The sequence below is a fragment of the Thrips palmi genome, unplaced genomic scaffold (genome assembly GCF_012932325.1).
Source record: "Thrips palmi isolate BJ-2018 unplaced genomic scaffold, TpBJ-2018v1 HiC_scaffold_4, whole genome shotgun sequence".
NCBI lineage: Eukaryota > Metazoa > Arthropoda > Insecta > Thysanoptera > Thripidae > Thrips > Thrips palmi.
The window spans coordinates 2,210,379-2,224,084 of record NW_023144631.1 but is presented as its reverse complement, the minus strand read 5'-3'; the positions used below and the strand labels follow the sequence as shown (position 1 = coordinate 2,224,084).

At 43.3% G+C, this 13,706-nt stretch overlaps 3 protein-coding genes across 5 annotated transcripts; 2 read left to right on the top strand and 1 right to left on the bottom strand.

The window, feature by feature from the left end:
• The first annotated feature begins 167 nt into the window (after nucleotides 1–167).
• On the top strand, nucleotides 168–3,740 carry LOC117649977. The gene is made up of 3 exons (XM_034393203.1): nucleotides 168–625; nucleotides 1,834–2,056; nucleotides 2,393–3,740. Exons 1-3 carry the CDS (start codon nucleotides 485–487, stop codon nucleotides 2,647–2,649), a joined length of 621 nt encoding a protein of 206 aa, XP_034249094.1. The 5' UTR covers nucleotides 168–484; the 3' UTR covers nucleotides 2,650–3,740.
• Nucleotides 3,741–5,594: 1,854 nt separating this feature from the next.
• On the top strand, nucleotides 5,595–10,015 carry LOC117649951 (7SK snRNA methylphosphate capping enzyme-like). The gene is made up of 9 exons (XM_034393160.1): nucleotides 5,595–5,759; nucleotides 6,242–6,608; nucleotides 6,706–6,952; nucleotides 7,031–7,294; nucleotides 7,385–7,590; nucleotides 7,669–7,798; nucleotides 7,890–8,246; nucleotides 8,338–8,556; nucleotides 8,669–10,015. The coding sequence occupies exons 1-9, from the start codon at nucleotides 5,636–5,638 to the stop codon at nucleotides 9,644–9,646; spliced, it is 2,892 nt and encodes a 963-aa protein (XP_034249051.1). The 5' UTR covers nucleotides 5,595–5,635; the 3' UTR covers nucleotides 9,647–10,015.
• A 59-nt stretch (nucleotides 10,016–10,074) lies between these two features.
• Nucleotides 10,075–13,687, bottom strand: LOC117649958 (cell cycle checkpoint protein RAD17). Of its 3 annotated transcripts, none has more exons than XM_034393170.1 (16): nucleotides 13,553–13,687; nucleotides 13,342–13,466; nucleotides 13,079–13,171; nucleotides 12,859–12,994; nucleotides 12,606–12,780; nucleotides 12,392–12,520; nucleotides 12,136–12,314; nucleotides 11,902–12,060; nucleotides 11,435–11,691; nucleotides 11,218–11,354; nucleotides 11,025–11,134; nucleotides 10,894–10,948; nucleotides 10,738–10,803; nucleotides 10,592–10,660; nucleotides 10,458–10,517; nucleotides 10,258–10,387 (listed from the first exon to the last, which is right to left on the bottom strand). In XM_034393170.1, the coding sequence occupies exons 2-16, from the start codon at nucleotides 13,387–13,389 to the stop codon at nucleotides 10,258–10,260; spliced, it is 1,803 nt and encodes a 600-aa protein (XP_034249061.1). In that variant the 5' UTR covers nucleotides 13,390–13,466; nucleotides 13,553–13,687. The 3 variants fall into 3 exon arrangements, with proteins under 3 accessions (XP_034249060.1, XP_034249061.1, XP_034249063.1); XM_034393172.1 differs by having other exon boundaries at nucleotides 13,342–13,413; nucleotides 13,553–13,675; XM_034393169.1 differs by having other exon boundaries at nucleotides 10,075–10,387; nucleotides 13,342–13,686.
• Between the last annotated feature and the right edge of the window lie 19 nt (nucleotides 13,688–13,706).

The window sequence follows — 13,706 nt, the reverse complement described above, 5'->3', positions numbered from 1 at the left end:
ACAGGCTGAATGCGATCAGCCCACTAAAATTGACATTTGTCGAGTTTTTAACCTTGAAATGTTGAAGTGAAAGGTACGGACCAATCAGGGAGCGGCGTAACACATGGATCCCAGCTGGGCATGAAGCAGTTGGTCTATGGGTATAGTTGATTGTCTATGAACAAACAGACAACAGAGGATTTAAACATCGCCGAAAATCTCTTTTTGAAAGTTACGCGGCGTTTTAAAGCTTACACATAATATTTGAGACTCATCCGAGTGAAAATAACATGTTATTGGAACCGCTGGTAGGTAGAAAACCAACGCGTCGTCTGTTTGTTGTGACCCAACCGGAAGTGACCCGCTCGCCTTTTGTTCTTCTTCTCGGCTCCGCTGAAATAGTCTATTCAAAATGGCAGCTGTGACGCCTGAAATGTGAAATTTGTTTTCGTTGTGCTGGCGATTTGTGGTGGCGTTGTGTTATGGCACGCAGTTATTGAAAACGATGAGACTGGAAGGGCTAGATAAACGTATGGAGCTCGTTTACCCCGAGTATGTCTTCCTTCCGAGTGACTGCAGCCTCGACCTTCACCACCCAGCAACAGGGCTAGGTGACTTTGCTATGGATTGTTGGGCAGTCAAAAGAGTGAGTAACTAGTGTCATGTCGAACATACACTGTATGTGTCTTTCTGGATGAGAAATGTTTTAATTGATTCGTCCATGGTTAAGAAACCTCCCAGGTCTAACACGCACCGGTGCCATTTTATACATCAATAGTTGTAAAAATAGCGGAGAAGCTTTGTTGACGTAAAATACATCTGAGCACTAGACTTGAAATGCTTGCTTCTTTAAAGTATAAAATAGAAACCTTGCATAAGTACATATTTAGTAAATATTAAAAAATTAAAGCCATTATGAGCATTCACGATTGTGGTTGCCGTCCTCGCTGTAGTTTGGAGTGAGCTTGCTAAGCACGCTTTAAAATAGAGCACTCTAATTTAAAGCGTGCCTGCCAAGCACGCTCCAAATTAAAGCGTGCTTCATGGCATGCTCCAAATAGAGCATGCCATGCACACATTTCAGTTTGCAGAGTAGTCGGAGAAATAGTGAACTACAATTCGCAAGGCAGAGATTCCGTTATTTGGTGGCAAGTCAGTCTCTTTTGTAGTCAGTTCCCTCGTTCATTTCGTTATCTTTCGATCAAGCACAAAATTCTTAGTGCCAAAATCGCAGAGCACTTTTGCTAATGCGAGCCGCTGCAACTGGCCGCGGCGCCGCTGCTCGTCTGCGATTTTGGCACAAAGAAAATATCTTTTGTGCTTGATCGAAAGATAACGAAATGAACGAGGGAACTGACTACAAACGAGACCGTCTTGCCACCAAATAACGTACAAAAACAGTGTTTTTCTGAGAGGTTAGCTAGGCTCACAACAGGCCGGCACCGGCTGGGGCGGTGGTGCGGGGCCGGGCCTCGCTACCGCACGGAGCGCCAGGGCCGTGTTGCTACCCTCTGGCCGAGCCAAGGACATGAACAAAAAGTGTGCAAAATCTCACCGAGATCGGCCGAGCCGTTCAGGAGGTGTAGTGCGGACACACACACACACACACACACACACACACACACACACACACACACACACACACACACACACACACACACACACACACACACACACACACACACACACACACACACACACACACAGAGGGACAGACAGACAGACAGGAAAAACTTATCAACCCCGTAACAGGCTTCGCTATCGCTCAGTCAATTAACGACGTTTAAAGAAAAATAATGTCAGAAATGTAATTTAATTTTATTCATTTTTAACAGTGTGTGTTTATAATTGCAGCTGGTCATCCCCGTCACCTTCCTCCGAAGGATGCTAATTGCCGCGGAGGATTCTGCCGCCCTGTTGCTCCAGGGGCTTCAGGGGATGGGTGCCCTCATGGTGACGGAAGAGATCGAGTTGGTCGACGTGACGGACCCAGGGGAGGGCCCATTGTCACGTCGACCACTACCCACCTTGGAGTCAAGACCGGAACCAGGATGCATTTGTCAAGGAATCCCACCAGGCAACCAGTAGCACATTTGTTATTACCTGCTTAACTATAATGCCATTCCAGGAAAGAAGCGGAAAGAAGTCCCCTCCCTTCAAATAATGAAAATATTGCAATGTTTGAGATTTGATCACCTATTGTTAAGTCATTTTGTTTTATTATTTTTATCTTGTGCTGAGCGTGTGCCCTAGCCATTTTGTATTACTAATGTTTTAAAGATAATTCCTGTATTACTCTGTTGAGTTTTATGAACTACTGCCTCCAAACGGTTTTGCTAAGCTTCCTCTTCCTAAATGTCAGAAATGTAATTTAATTTTATTCATTTTTAACAGTGTGTGTTTATAATTGCAGCTGGTCATCCCCGTCACCTTCCTCCGAAGGATGCTAATTGCCGCGGAGGATTCTGCCGCCCTGTTGCTCCAGGGGCTTCAGGGGATGGGTGCCCTCATGGTGTCGGAAGAGATCGAGTTGGTCGACGTGACGGACCCAGGGGAGGGCCCATTGTCACGTCGACCACTACCCACCTTGGAGTCAAGACCGGAACCAGGATGCATTTGTCACGGAATCCCACCAGGCAACCAGTAGCACATTTGTTATTACCTGCTTAACTATAATGCCATTCCAGGAAAGAAGTTCCCTCCCTTCAAATAATGAAAATATTGCAATGTTTGAGATTTGATCACCTATTGTTAAGTCATTTTGTTTTATTATTTTTATCTTGTGCTGAGCGTGTGCCCTAGCCATTTTGTATTACTAATGTTTTAAAGATAATTCCTGTATTACTCTGTTGAGTTTTATGAACTACTGCCTCCAAACGGTTTTGCTAAGCTTCCTCTTCCTAATGTTCTGGAATTATGGCTATTTTCTGTTAGCACCTCTGAGGTGACGTCAGTAAAATTCTTTCATGCAAAACGCCAACAAGTGTTTTTTATGATTAAAAATTTAAATGTATTGTGGTTAGAGAGCTTGAATCAGTACGAATTATTGTGCTGAAGCCTGTATAAAATTCTTAACATTTTTACCTCCTGTTACAAGACCATATAAATGAGGAAGAAAATGTATCTGGACAATCATTTTGTCTTTGCCTACCTTTCCAATGTTCACCGTTAACTGTAATATCCGAATCGTCTACTGTTCAAGAATGTTGGGAGTAATGTGTAAGAAAGTTCGAGACATAATTGTTATAATGAAGATTTTTTGGAATCAGAGAAATCAGAAAATCAGTTTTCTTGCCATTCGATCTCTCTATCATTTTGAATGATAGAAAAACTCTATCAAAACTCGGAGTTCGCAAGTCTGAAAATAAAAACAACTGAAGCGCCTGTTGACGTGAGGTTGGGCCAACCCGCATGGCAGACCTGCGTGCGGGTTGCCTGCCCAGCATCCTACATCCCCTTCGGGGAGAAGCGTGGTCAAGGGTACGCGTCGGGATTGGCTGGCGGGGTGACGTTGTCCATGGAGGGATAAAATGGTGGCACGGTCCGTGCCGCTCGCATTTCAACTCCCTCATTTGTAAATAGGGACAAATATAGCCTCGAACAGGGTTGAAGCTATGCATCATGGAAATGTGAATCCTGTCCTTCACTACAACAGTGGTTGAGTTGTTTGTCTCTGGGAAGATATGTGGTGGCATGTTGCTGTAACGTGCTGGCGAGCTGTGGCGTACGCAGTCTCACTGATTTTGTCACTTTTTTTATAACCACATGACAAAATCAATGAAATGTAATTGTCGATGCCAATGCCGCCTAACCAAAAAAGTGCTTGCATTCAAATAATTCATCATAAATCAATTAATATACCCACTTGTCCACGCTACCACCGCTTACCCCATATTTCTTGCGGCACGGCCAGGGTCACTGCGCGGCCCTGCTGAGCTCGCTGTGCTCGGCGGCGACGCGGTGACGCGGGGCCAGGGGGTCAAGACGACGCCAGCGGGGATCAAGAGTTCAGGGAGGATCAGAGTCCAGAAGTGTGGCCGATCACGCCGCGGCCTGCGGCTGCGCGTGTAGCGCTGGGGACGGGGGACGCTGGCGCGCCAGAGAAAGAGAGGGAGAGAGGGGCGGAGGGGCGGACACGTCGCCGCCGCCCCGCCGCCCGGACGCCTGCGAGGTAGGCACACACTCTCCTGGGCGACGACCCTGGCGGAGGTGTGGCCTACCCTCCTGATCACAGGGGCAGGGCCTCGGGCAGGGCGCAGGGCGGAGCCGCGTGTGCCCTGCAGATCCCCAGCGGATGTGGTACACTTACGAATCTTGCGTGTTGCAGCTTCCTTGAAAATGGCAAAAATGTGTTCTTCACTTCATACGGCAGCACGTGAGATTCTTTCTCGCAGGAGTCAAAACTGTTCTCGCACTCGGTGTTTTTGCACAGGCCCGTCGTCTCTCTCACAACATTATGTTTAAACGTAACAGAAAGAGCGCCACAAATATCTCGGCTTGTGTCAACGAGCGGCTGTATTTCCTCTCCTAATTCCTAATCACCCTGCATCTCGTTCCCGTCCGAAACCGAGCCGACCGAGCCCGCCCACCGGGCGGCGTTGGCGCTACTCCGCGCCTCGGGGCTCCTCAGTCGATACCCCCCGCCCAGCATAGCAAGGCGCGGAGTAGCGCCGACGGGCCAGGCTTGTTCGGACTTGCCTCCGAAGGTGGGTAGGTAGGGCATAGATGAGGGGGCAGAGCCACTTTATTGCATTCGAGGTGCGACCTCAAATATCTACACGTTTTATGAGCAATGATTTAGATACCACCGAGAGGGAGTGACGAAGTGTGGTGCAAGGAGTGCCATTGTAGACGATTCGCCGAATTGCACAAAATCTTTAGTCACACTAACATAAGCTTTTATCTAGATGCAAGAATCAAAAGAATGCAAGTGTTTGGATTCAATAGTTGTCTAGTTGTCATGCCAGGGTCCCTGAGTTGAGACCAGTGAGACAGAGTGGTGGCTCTCGCGCGCCCGGCAGCTAGACTACTTCTTTGACGCCGGCGCAGCCCCGGCGGACGACGCAGCAGGCGCCATGAGTGACGTTAGTGACGTTTCCCTAGTGCCTCCCTCTCCTAAAAACACTTTTTGTTCTCTACTTTATTTTAAGCTTTGTTTTGAGCTTTAAAAAAACTTTCGGTTTTTAATTTTGTTTGCGTGCTTGCATACCACATGCAGGAGAAATAAAGAGTGACGAATCGAAAAAACTTTGGCTATTTTTCTCTGTTACCTCTTTTGTAACTGTCATTCTATTTTGTTCTTCGCGGCATTTGTCGTAGCTACGGGTCACACGAACGCCCACAACAGGAATACGTAACAGCCGGGCAGTTTCGAACTTCGCGCTCCGTCAACCACGTGAGTTTCAGACCACTCCAATGCTTCTTACTTTGCTGTGGCCTCTGCCGAACGGAAACCATGGTGTAAGGCTCATTCCTCCAATTTATCAAAGTGTTTTTTCTCCGACCATTCTGAAAGAAAGTTAAAGATCGAAAAGTATTGCACAACTTTGACTAGGGCAGTGAACGCAAGGGGCGAAGCGGGGCGCGGGACGGGGGGAAACTTGGGTGGGGTGGGATGCGAAACGAACGACAAACAAACGAACTGAGCCCGTAGCCGATGGTCGCACCTCTCAGTGCTCCTGCTTCAAACGTGAATTTGGTTTGGAAATATCTCGGTCTGGCCTCGGTATTGGCTGAAATATTGTGCATAAGGACTTCAACTTCTCTGCGAAACTGTCGGGGTAAGTAAAAAGCGTCTCTGGAAGCAACATTTTGCGTTAAATGTGGTAACCAAGTGATGAATTTGTCATACGTCGCTCTTAGGCTTTTATTGCCTTTTCCTAGAGCGGGAGGAAGTGACGTAGGAATGAAAATTTGAACATAGCCTCTTGTACATATTTAACGTTGCGTGTTCGTCGTTAATTTTTGGCCTCTCACCGAGAGTCATCCTCCTTGACAGTCCTAGAGTGTTATGCAGTATTGTCATCTTTGCTTTTCATCTTTTGTCCATAGAGTTGTCAATCATTACTTTCATTCACTTTTTTTTAGTCGCATTGACAACATTGATGTGAATTATAGTAATGATGAAATTTCTAACAAGTAGTATACCATGAACTGATATGCCTGAAAAAAAAAGTTCCCTCTCTCTGGTTTATTGTCACCAATCTAATATTCCAACAAGTTACAAATATTTTGCTTAGATTAAATCTTTTGTTGCTTGCAGATATGTCTCAAGTTGCCACTATTCTTGATGGTGGAGGAGGAGGCACAGGACCAGAAGGTGGAGCGGGTTGCGGTGGTGCAGGCAGTGCCGGTGGAGGTGGTGGAAGTGGCGGCGGGGGAAGACGTAAAGCCCTTGCTCACAATAATTTAATATTCCCAAGGAAACAAAACATGCACAACCACAAGCATGGTCGCAAAAGGCTCCACAGTCAACACAGTCAGTCTGGTGGAGAAAGAGGAGGAAAGTTTCATCTTCCTCACAAAAAACGCCGTAAAGATGGTCACATTCCTCCGACGAAATTTTTGCTAGGTGGAAATATTTGTGACCCACTTAACCTTGGAAGTCTTCAGGATGAGGAAATCAACCGGTAAGTGTGATCAGTTACCTTTCTTCAAGCATTTTTTTCAGTTTAAAATTTTCATTTATAATTTATTAAAATCTATTTCTTTTAAATCTAACTACAGGGCCATGAATGCAGTTACTCCTAAGTCATCTCCCCTTCCAACTCCCAAACATAGGAAAGGAGAAGTTGAAGTCATAATTCCTCCAAACATTAATGATCCTCTGAATCTTAACTCATGTGAAGATGATGAGGAGTATGTGGCACAGCTTGCCAACTCTGGTGGTTCTCCAGTGAAGAAAGCTCGTAACAAGAGTAAACGGAAAAAGAAAAGACTGAGCGGAGTCTCATCGTGCTCTGGGAAAGAGGAGGTTAGTGATATCTTGTTAATTCAGTGCCATTTGGTTGAAATCTAAACTTAACATAGCAACAATTTTTGTTTCATCCAGAATTTAGATGGGTCTACTAATTTAGACAAATCTGGCAACATCAGCATGATGTCAGATACAGCTGAAACACCATCAGAGACCACTTCAATGTTCAAGGAAGGCATACCAACAGGAGGCCCTGTTACACCTGGTGAGATAGCTGCCCAAGGTGGTGGGGATGCTGTTGAGGCAGCTATACCAGAACCGGCAAAGATCCATGATAGCCCTATGAAAAGGCCTAACAGAAGGTCTGAGGAAGGTGGTAAAGACAGACGACCTCGCAAGGTATGTGCCATAGGTTTTTTTGAACTGGCTCAAATTCAAGAACACTGTGGATCTTACCATTTAACTTTCTAATACAATTCCTTTGTTCAGTTTCAGGTGGATCTCAAGGACAAAATTGTCAGCCCTGTCATCCGGCAGCCAGGCCAAAAATCACTCCATGGTTACCACGGCCACCACGGCCACCATGGACATGGGCGAAATCAAAAGTTCAAAGACAGGAAAAACAACGGACCACCGTTAAAGGAGCCCAAATTTAGAGCCAAAGATGCGAATTTTCAATATGGAAATTTCAATAGGTTTGTTAATTGTACATCTTATTTATGGTGAACTTGGTTGAACTTACTACATGTTTATCATGTAATTCTTATTTTTAGGTACTATGGATATCGAAACACAGTCCATGAACCTGATCTCCGTCTTAAATGCTTTGCTCAACATCCTGAATTATTCAGAGACAGAGATGTCTTGGATATAGGTTGCAATGTGGGGCATATTACTTTATCTGTGAGTATTCTCTTTCTTCTAGTTTTAAACTCCCAATTTTCCAGTTTGAAACTCTTCTTTAATGCTAATTGTAACCATTTCCCCCCTCCAGATTGGCCGAGACTTCAGAGCAAGAAGTGTTGTTGGGATTGACATTGACCGCAAACTAATTGAAATTGCAAGAAAAAATGTTCGTCATTACGTGAATTATGAACAGTCTCCTGCACCAACAGCAGCTGGGACACCAAGCAGTACTCCGAGTCATTGTACGCCTTCATACACGCCATCATATGGACCCCAAAGTCAGATGACTTCTAGCAAGGAGAGGAGCCCCAATGACCGTTTCTTCCCAATATCCATGCCTATTGTGTATGGTCCAATTGAGATCCCGGGAATTACTGACGGTATTCGAACCCCTCGGCCGGCCTGTGCACCCCTTCCATTTCCTAAAAACATATCATTTGTTCAGGTAAAGTAAATTAATTCTGTTTTCTTCTACTTCGTCTTGGGCCGGAGCACAAATCATTAATCCTCTGCTTTGTGTACTTTTGTTTTTGCAGGGCAACTATGTTCTTGATTCTGACTCACTTTTGACATTGGAACAGCCTCAGTTTGATGTCATATTATGCTTGAGTATTACAAAATGGTTTCACTTAAATTGGGGTGATGCTGGTTTGAAAAGAGCATTCCGAAGGATGCACTCACAGCTTCGCCCTGGTGGATGTTTAATATTAGAACCTCAAGGTTGGCCTTCTTACAATCGTAAGAAGAAACTGACTGTAAGTATCCACATCAACTGTCACATTTTACGTGTCTGGTGTTATGATGCTATCAAAAACCAATTAGATTTTTTACCTCTTTCCTTTGACACTTGCTACTTGTTTCTTTCAGGAAACCATTTGGAAAAACTACAACAGTATTGAACTTTTCCCTCATCAGTTCAGGGAATACCTTTTGTCTCCAGAAGTTGGATTTTCCCACTGCCGGGTGCTGGACGTCCCTCAACACGCTGCCAAGGGCTTCCGCCGCACCATTACCATGTTTGTGAAAGGCGACCCTTCGCCAGCTCACTCGGCCCTGAGCATGGACAGTTCCACCGTGCTTCCCCCAACAGTATATGCGCAAACAAGTTGTGATGGTGCTTCGCCAATGAGCGGACTCACACCCGATGCTAATTTAGGATCTCCAGGACCAAGTGGACTGCCAGACTCCTCTTCAGACCCCACTGGTCGTGCACCTAAATATCACTATGCATCTCTTGGCCAAAGCGGCTTTACTCCGGACCATGCCAGTGCATCCCCTCTGACCAACGGGCCGGCTTCAGTAACATACTGTGCATCTCCCATGTCAGGAGGGTACACCCCAGACCCTAGAAGTGCATCACCAGTTCCGAGTGGCCTAACTCCCGACTATTCCGGAGCTTCACCATTGCCTGCTGGCTTGACTCCTGATCCTCGAAGTGTATCCCCTGGGAGCATGACTCCAGACCCTAACAGCACTTCCCCATTCCCTAGTGCTGGTGACTTTCAGAGTGCGTCTCCCATCAGTGGTTTTGTTCAAGATACACAAAGTGCATCATGTGATACATCAGATGGTGAAGCAACGCGGTTTGGAGCACCAAGCAGAGACCAAAATAAATCAGAACATGTTCAAGGAATTTATTCTGATGGTGAACGGATGTGGACAGAGATACCACAATTTCAAGCACACAAGACTGAAGAAACTGAGAGTGTGCAAGTAGTAGAAGAAAAAGCTTTGTCAGGCAGTTCCATTGAAAAGGTTCCACCTGAATCAAATGAAATCAAAGAGGACTCCCAGGTTGATGGAGCGGTCTTGACTTTGGATTCTGCTAATGCTACTGATAGTTAGGCTGATGTCAGTCCCTGTGATCCTGCTACTCCTGGTGAGAGCAGTCTTTAGACTTTGGAGTGCTTATTTGCATACCCAGTGAAAGTAGCTGTCATTGAAGATTGAAGACTAAGGACACTTACAGTTTTTACCTTCAGCTACAAATTGTTTGTTATTTCTCACTTGGAACAGTTGTCATCTTTTTCTTTGCAAATTTATGTTAGTATTGTGGGATGTGTTACAGATTCCAACCATTCATCCTCCTTTCACAACTTGTTTTGACCATTTTTTGATTATTTTTTTTCCTTTTTAAAAATGTGTATTATTACGTTTTAATTGTTCCTTGACTTATTTATGGTTCTGTTAAGTAAACCTGTATGCTTCTTCTCATATGCTGTTCATTTGTCCTCTAACTTCACACATTTACTGCAAAAAAGTATAAGACACCATTGCAACTTGATATTTTAAGTTTATATTGACAAAGTTGATTCAACCAAAGAAAAATCAACTACAGTACTTTCAAATTAATACAGTTAATGAAACAAAAAACAAACCACTTAAATCAACAGACAGTATCACAAACAGAACTTCCCTCTTGAGTGCAGAGGGAAACCGAACACACATCAGTCTTGTCACATCTGAGTAAGCAAAAGATCATCATCGTCCGAATCATTCAGGAGAGCAGCATAGTCAACTTCTTGTTGGGAATCTTCTCTTATAGCCTCTTCAAGTAGAGTTAAATTATGGGCACCTTCATCCTCTCTAGTAAAGAAAAGATACAATACAATCAGATGCCAATCAATCCTTTGTTTCAAGAATGGGGTAAACTTACTCTTCATCTGCAGCTATGGCATCAACCAGCATGGATAGATTCTTAGCTCCCTCATTGTTGCTGTTACATGAAAGTTACATGTTATGCATCCAAATATGTATGCCTTTGAATGAGTCTAATCAAGTTTTACTTACTCATCATCACTCTCATCTTCAGAAATGTGAAGTTCGTCATCCTGCTGAACAGCTTGTTTCTTCGGATCACTTCAAGATTCAAGCATAAACCATTAGCTATTATTCTGATCAGGTATCTAAATCAATGATTACAAGAAACAACTTACATAAAAAAGGTGACTTTCTCCGATTTTTGCTCCTTCTGTGAGTCTTTAAAAGATCTAAAATTTTCACTGGAAGTGAGGAATTTAATAAATGTTGAAAAGGTAAGGGCAATTAATGATGGAAGCACAAAGAAAAGTCTTTCTATTCCAGCAACTTACCAGAAACTTTTGAGAGGTTCCATTGAAGTTACATGTGATGCAAATCTGCCTTGGTCTGAAGTTAATTTAAAGGCAATATAAGACACACTTACAAAAGACTAAAAGATTGCAAAGAATAATGAAAAGCTCACCATTTGAGAGATGTTCCGCACAGCAAAAGGGCATGTATGGAATAACATCACTCATCAAAACAGTATGACTGACTGGGTACAGTGGAAAAAGTGTTTCAGTCAAGGCATTGCTAAACAGAAAAAAAATTATTGAAAATAAAAAAAATAAAAATAAGAGTGTTTTGGTTCATTTAAAGGAAAACCACAAACATACACTTTTTGTTGAGTGTTCGTGAGCTCATGATAACGTGACCCCTTAACAGGAGTAAAGGCTCTATTGGGAATTTTATTATGCACCATGACACCTCGTACAAATGCATCCAAACATATTTCATTTGAAGCTTCAACACCCTGTAGAAAAAGTAGACAATTACTGCCAAATTCCGTCAAGAGTGGAAGAAAAGTTTACTGAGAAAACAATGATTACATACCACACCATTCATCATAATGTCTGCATCACTTAAGCACCTAGCAGCTAAAGAGACAGACTCAATAGCTGAGTAAGTCTTGAGGTAGTTTTCTTCAACCAACAGTAAAAGAGAACCAGCAGAAGATATATAAGAGTCTACAATAGTGCTTGGGTTGTGAATCCACTCTGCTCCTGGTACAGAGGCATCAAGATGCTTGTCATCCACTTTCCTCTTGCGCTTCACTTGACTACTCTGGGGTTTATCTCCTTCTGACTGCCCTGCACATCACAAATTAGCCAATTTTTAGTTCCAAAGACATCCAACATCCACATGAACTCCCATACAGATAGCTACACAACAGAAAATGAATGGCACCCATCCAATCACTACAACTATAGACACATCCAACAAGGGAGTCACATACTAACTACACACATATCCCATGATTACTACATGCAACAAAATCAGGCAACTAATAACACACATACACTTAGGGTACAGGATACGGCCCACAGCCCGGAGAATCCCCACTCGATCATCTTTCCCACAAGTTGAGACAACTTCTTCTTCTTGGGTGAGTTTCTGTGCATTTGTCTTCTTTCGTGTGGGCCCTTTCTTTCCAGCCAAATCAAATAGTGCTGCAACATCTGTGGAAATTAAGATAGATGAAGTTCCACACATCATACATTATATGGAGCGACATCAAGGACATGAGGGCAGACCTTCTTGAGGTTTCATTTGAAGAGTCAACATGGCATATCGCACATCTCCACTGGCACTTTCACAAATTTCATTCACAACGTCTGAAGGTGGAGGCTTATACCCAGGAGATATTGATTGCAAATAAGATGCCATGCGTTTCACTGCTAGCAGCATTTTTGCTTTGGTAACAGGATTCAACCTGAGGAGGAAAAATATACATGGAAGGGAAACACCCAAAACAAGTCCAAAAAACAAAAACTAAAGAAAATTACATACTTTACATGTGTCATTCCAAGTCTCATCTGGATACTAGCAGGAAATAGTTCCATTTCAATATTTAAATTTCTATCTGCCACATCGGAGCAAATAAAAATGATGGGAGCCTTAGCAGTCATAGAGTATTTCCTGAACAAAATAGATAGTCATAGAACAGTAAATGTGACAGCCTGAAGACAAAACTTTCTGTTTCAATATTACATGCTCAACATACCCTAATAAATCATGAAATATTTCTGGTTTCAGCAAAAATATGTTTGGATAGTCTTCTACCAAAAGAAGTGAAGCAGCAGTCGAGGATTTAACAAATAGATCAGCATACCGGCTACAGGAATACAAGTAGTCTTCAAACTTTTCTGTTTGGTTTTGAAATACTCCAGACTCTGCCCCTGAATAAAATAGCCAATGATCAAAATAAGAAATGAAGCACTAGAGTAAAGATACAAGAGCTAGGTAAATTGATGTACCATTTTGAAAGTCTCTGTCCAGTGGTGTAATCCATTCTCTTATTTCAAAACCCAAACTACGACCTACACATTTGACAACAGTTGTTTTGCCACCGCCTGTTGGTCCCGTAAGAAGCAGAATTCCACATTTCCGTCTCTGATTCGACAATAATGGGGAAAAAGGTCAATGTTTTGACAGGTGATAAACTTGCTGAAAAGGAGCTTATTTGAGAAGACTCACATGAGATGATAGCCAAGAAGAAATTTCTGCAACTTTCTTTGAGTCAACTGCTAACTCATCAATAGTGTATGGCTCAGCCCAGTTGTCTCCAAGCTTAAATAATGATAAGGTGATATTAAACATGAAATAATAAGAGATTAGGTAAATATAAGCTATACCCAACAACACAAATATGAATCACAACTAGAACTTCAGCAGCAAAGACTGTCCCAAGCAAACTATTATTGCATGAGATTACAAGAGGAACAATTGTGAGAACTTACAACAAATCGTTTGGCATGTCCTTGTAGATAATTCTGATGTCTTGCCATGCCATTTACATAAACAGCTTAAAGCTTTAAACAAAGAAAAGTGATCTATGCTTGAGGTGGCTTGAGGCTCCTATGACCTTCAGAGAAACGTTGTGTCAAGGAGTCAGAAGACAAAACAAGCCACGAAAAAGCTAGACAAAGTTTAAAAAGGCTGTGCGCATACTCATTGAAGCTCTTGCCACTTCAATAAAATTGAATAATAGCAAAAAGCATTCGAGAACATGAGAGATTTGTTTCGGAAAGATTGAAACCGCCTCCCCAAACCACCCAAACCAAAACAAAACACCTCAACCGGTCACCGCCTTCTCGAAAGCGTT

Excerpts from the sequence above, each read along its gene's own strand:
- LOC117649958 (XM_034393170.1), bottom strand. The coding sequence starts at position 13,389 with ATGGCAAGACATCAGAATTATCTACAAGGACATGCCAAACGATTTGTT. Across the intron at positions 10,949-11,024 it reads TGCGGAACATCTCTCAAATG|ACCAAGGCAGATTTGCATCA; the intron begins GTGAGCTTTTCA and ends AATTAACTTCAG. Across the intron at positions 10,388-10,457 it reads GCCATAGCTGCAGATGAAGA|AGAGGATGAAGGTGCCCATA; the intron begins GTAAGTTTACCC and ends TTTCTTTACTAG.
- LOC117649977 (XM_034393203.1), top strand. The coding sequence starts at position 485 with ATGAGACTGGAAGGGCTAGATAAACGTATGGAGCTCGTTTACCCCGAG. Across the intron at positions 626-1,833 it reads ATTGTTGGGCAGTCAAAAGA|CTGGTCATCCCCGTCACCTT; the intron begins GTGAGTAACTAG and ends TTATAATTGCAG. Across the intron at positions 2,057-2,392 it reads TTGTCAAGGAATCCCACCAG|CTGGTCATCCCCGTCACCTT; the intron begins GCAACCAGTAGC and ends TTATAATTGCAG.
- LOC117649951 (XM_034393160.1), top strand. The coding sequence starts at position 5,636 with ATGGTCGCACCTCTCAGTGCTCCTGCTTCAAACGTGAATTTGGTTTGG. Across the intron at positions 6,953-7,030 it reads CGTGCTCTGGGAAAGAGGAG|AATTTAGATGGGTCTACTAA; the intron begins GTTAGTGATATC and ends TGTTTCATCCAG. Across the intron at positions 7,799-7,889 it reads TGGGGCATATTACTTTATCT|ATTGGCCGAGACTTCAGAGC; the intron begins GTGAGTATTCTC and ends TCCCCCCTCCAG.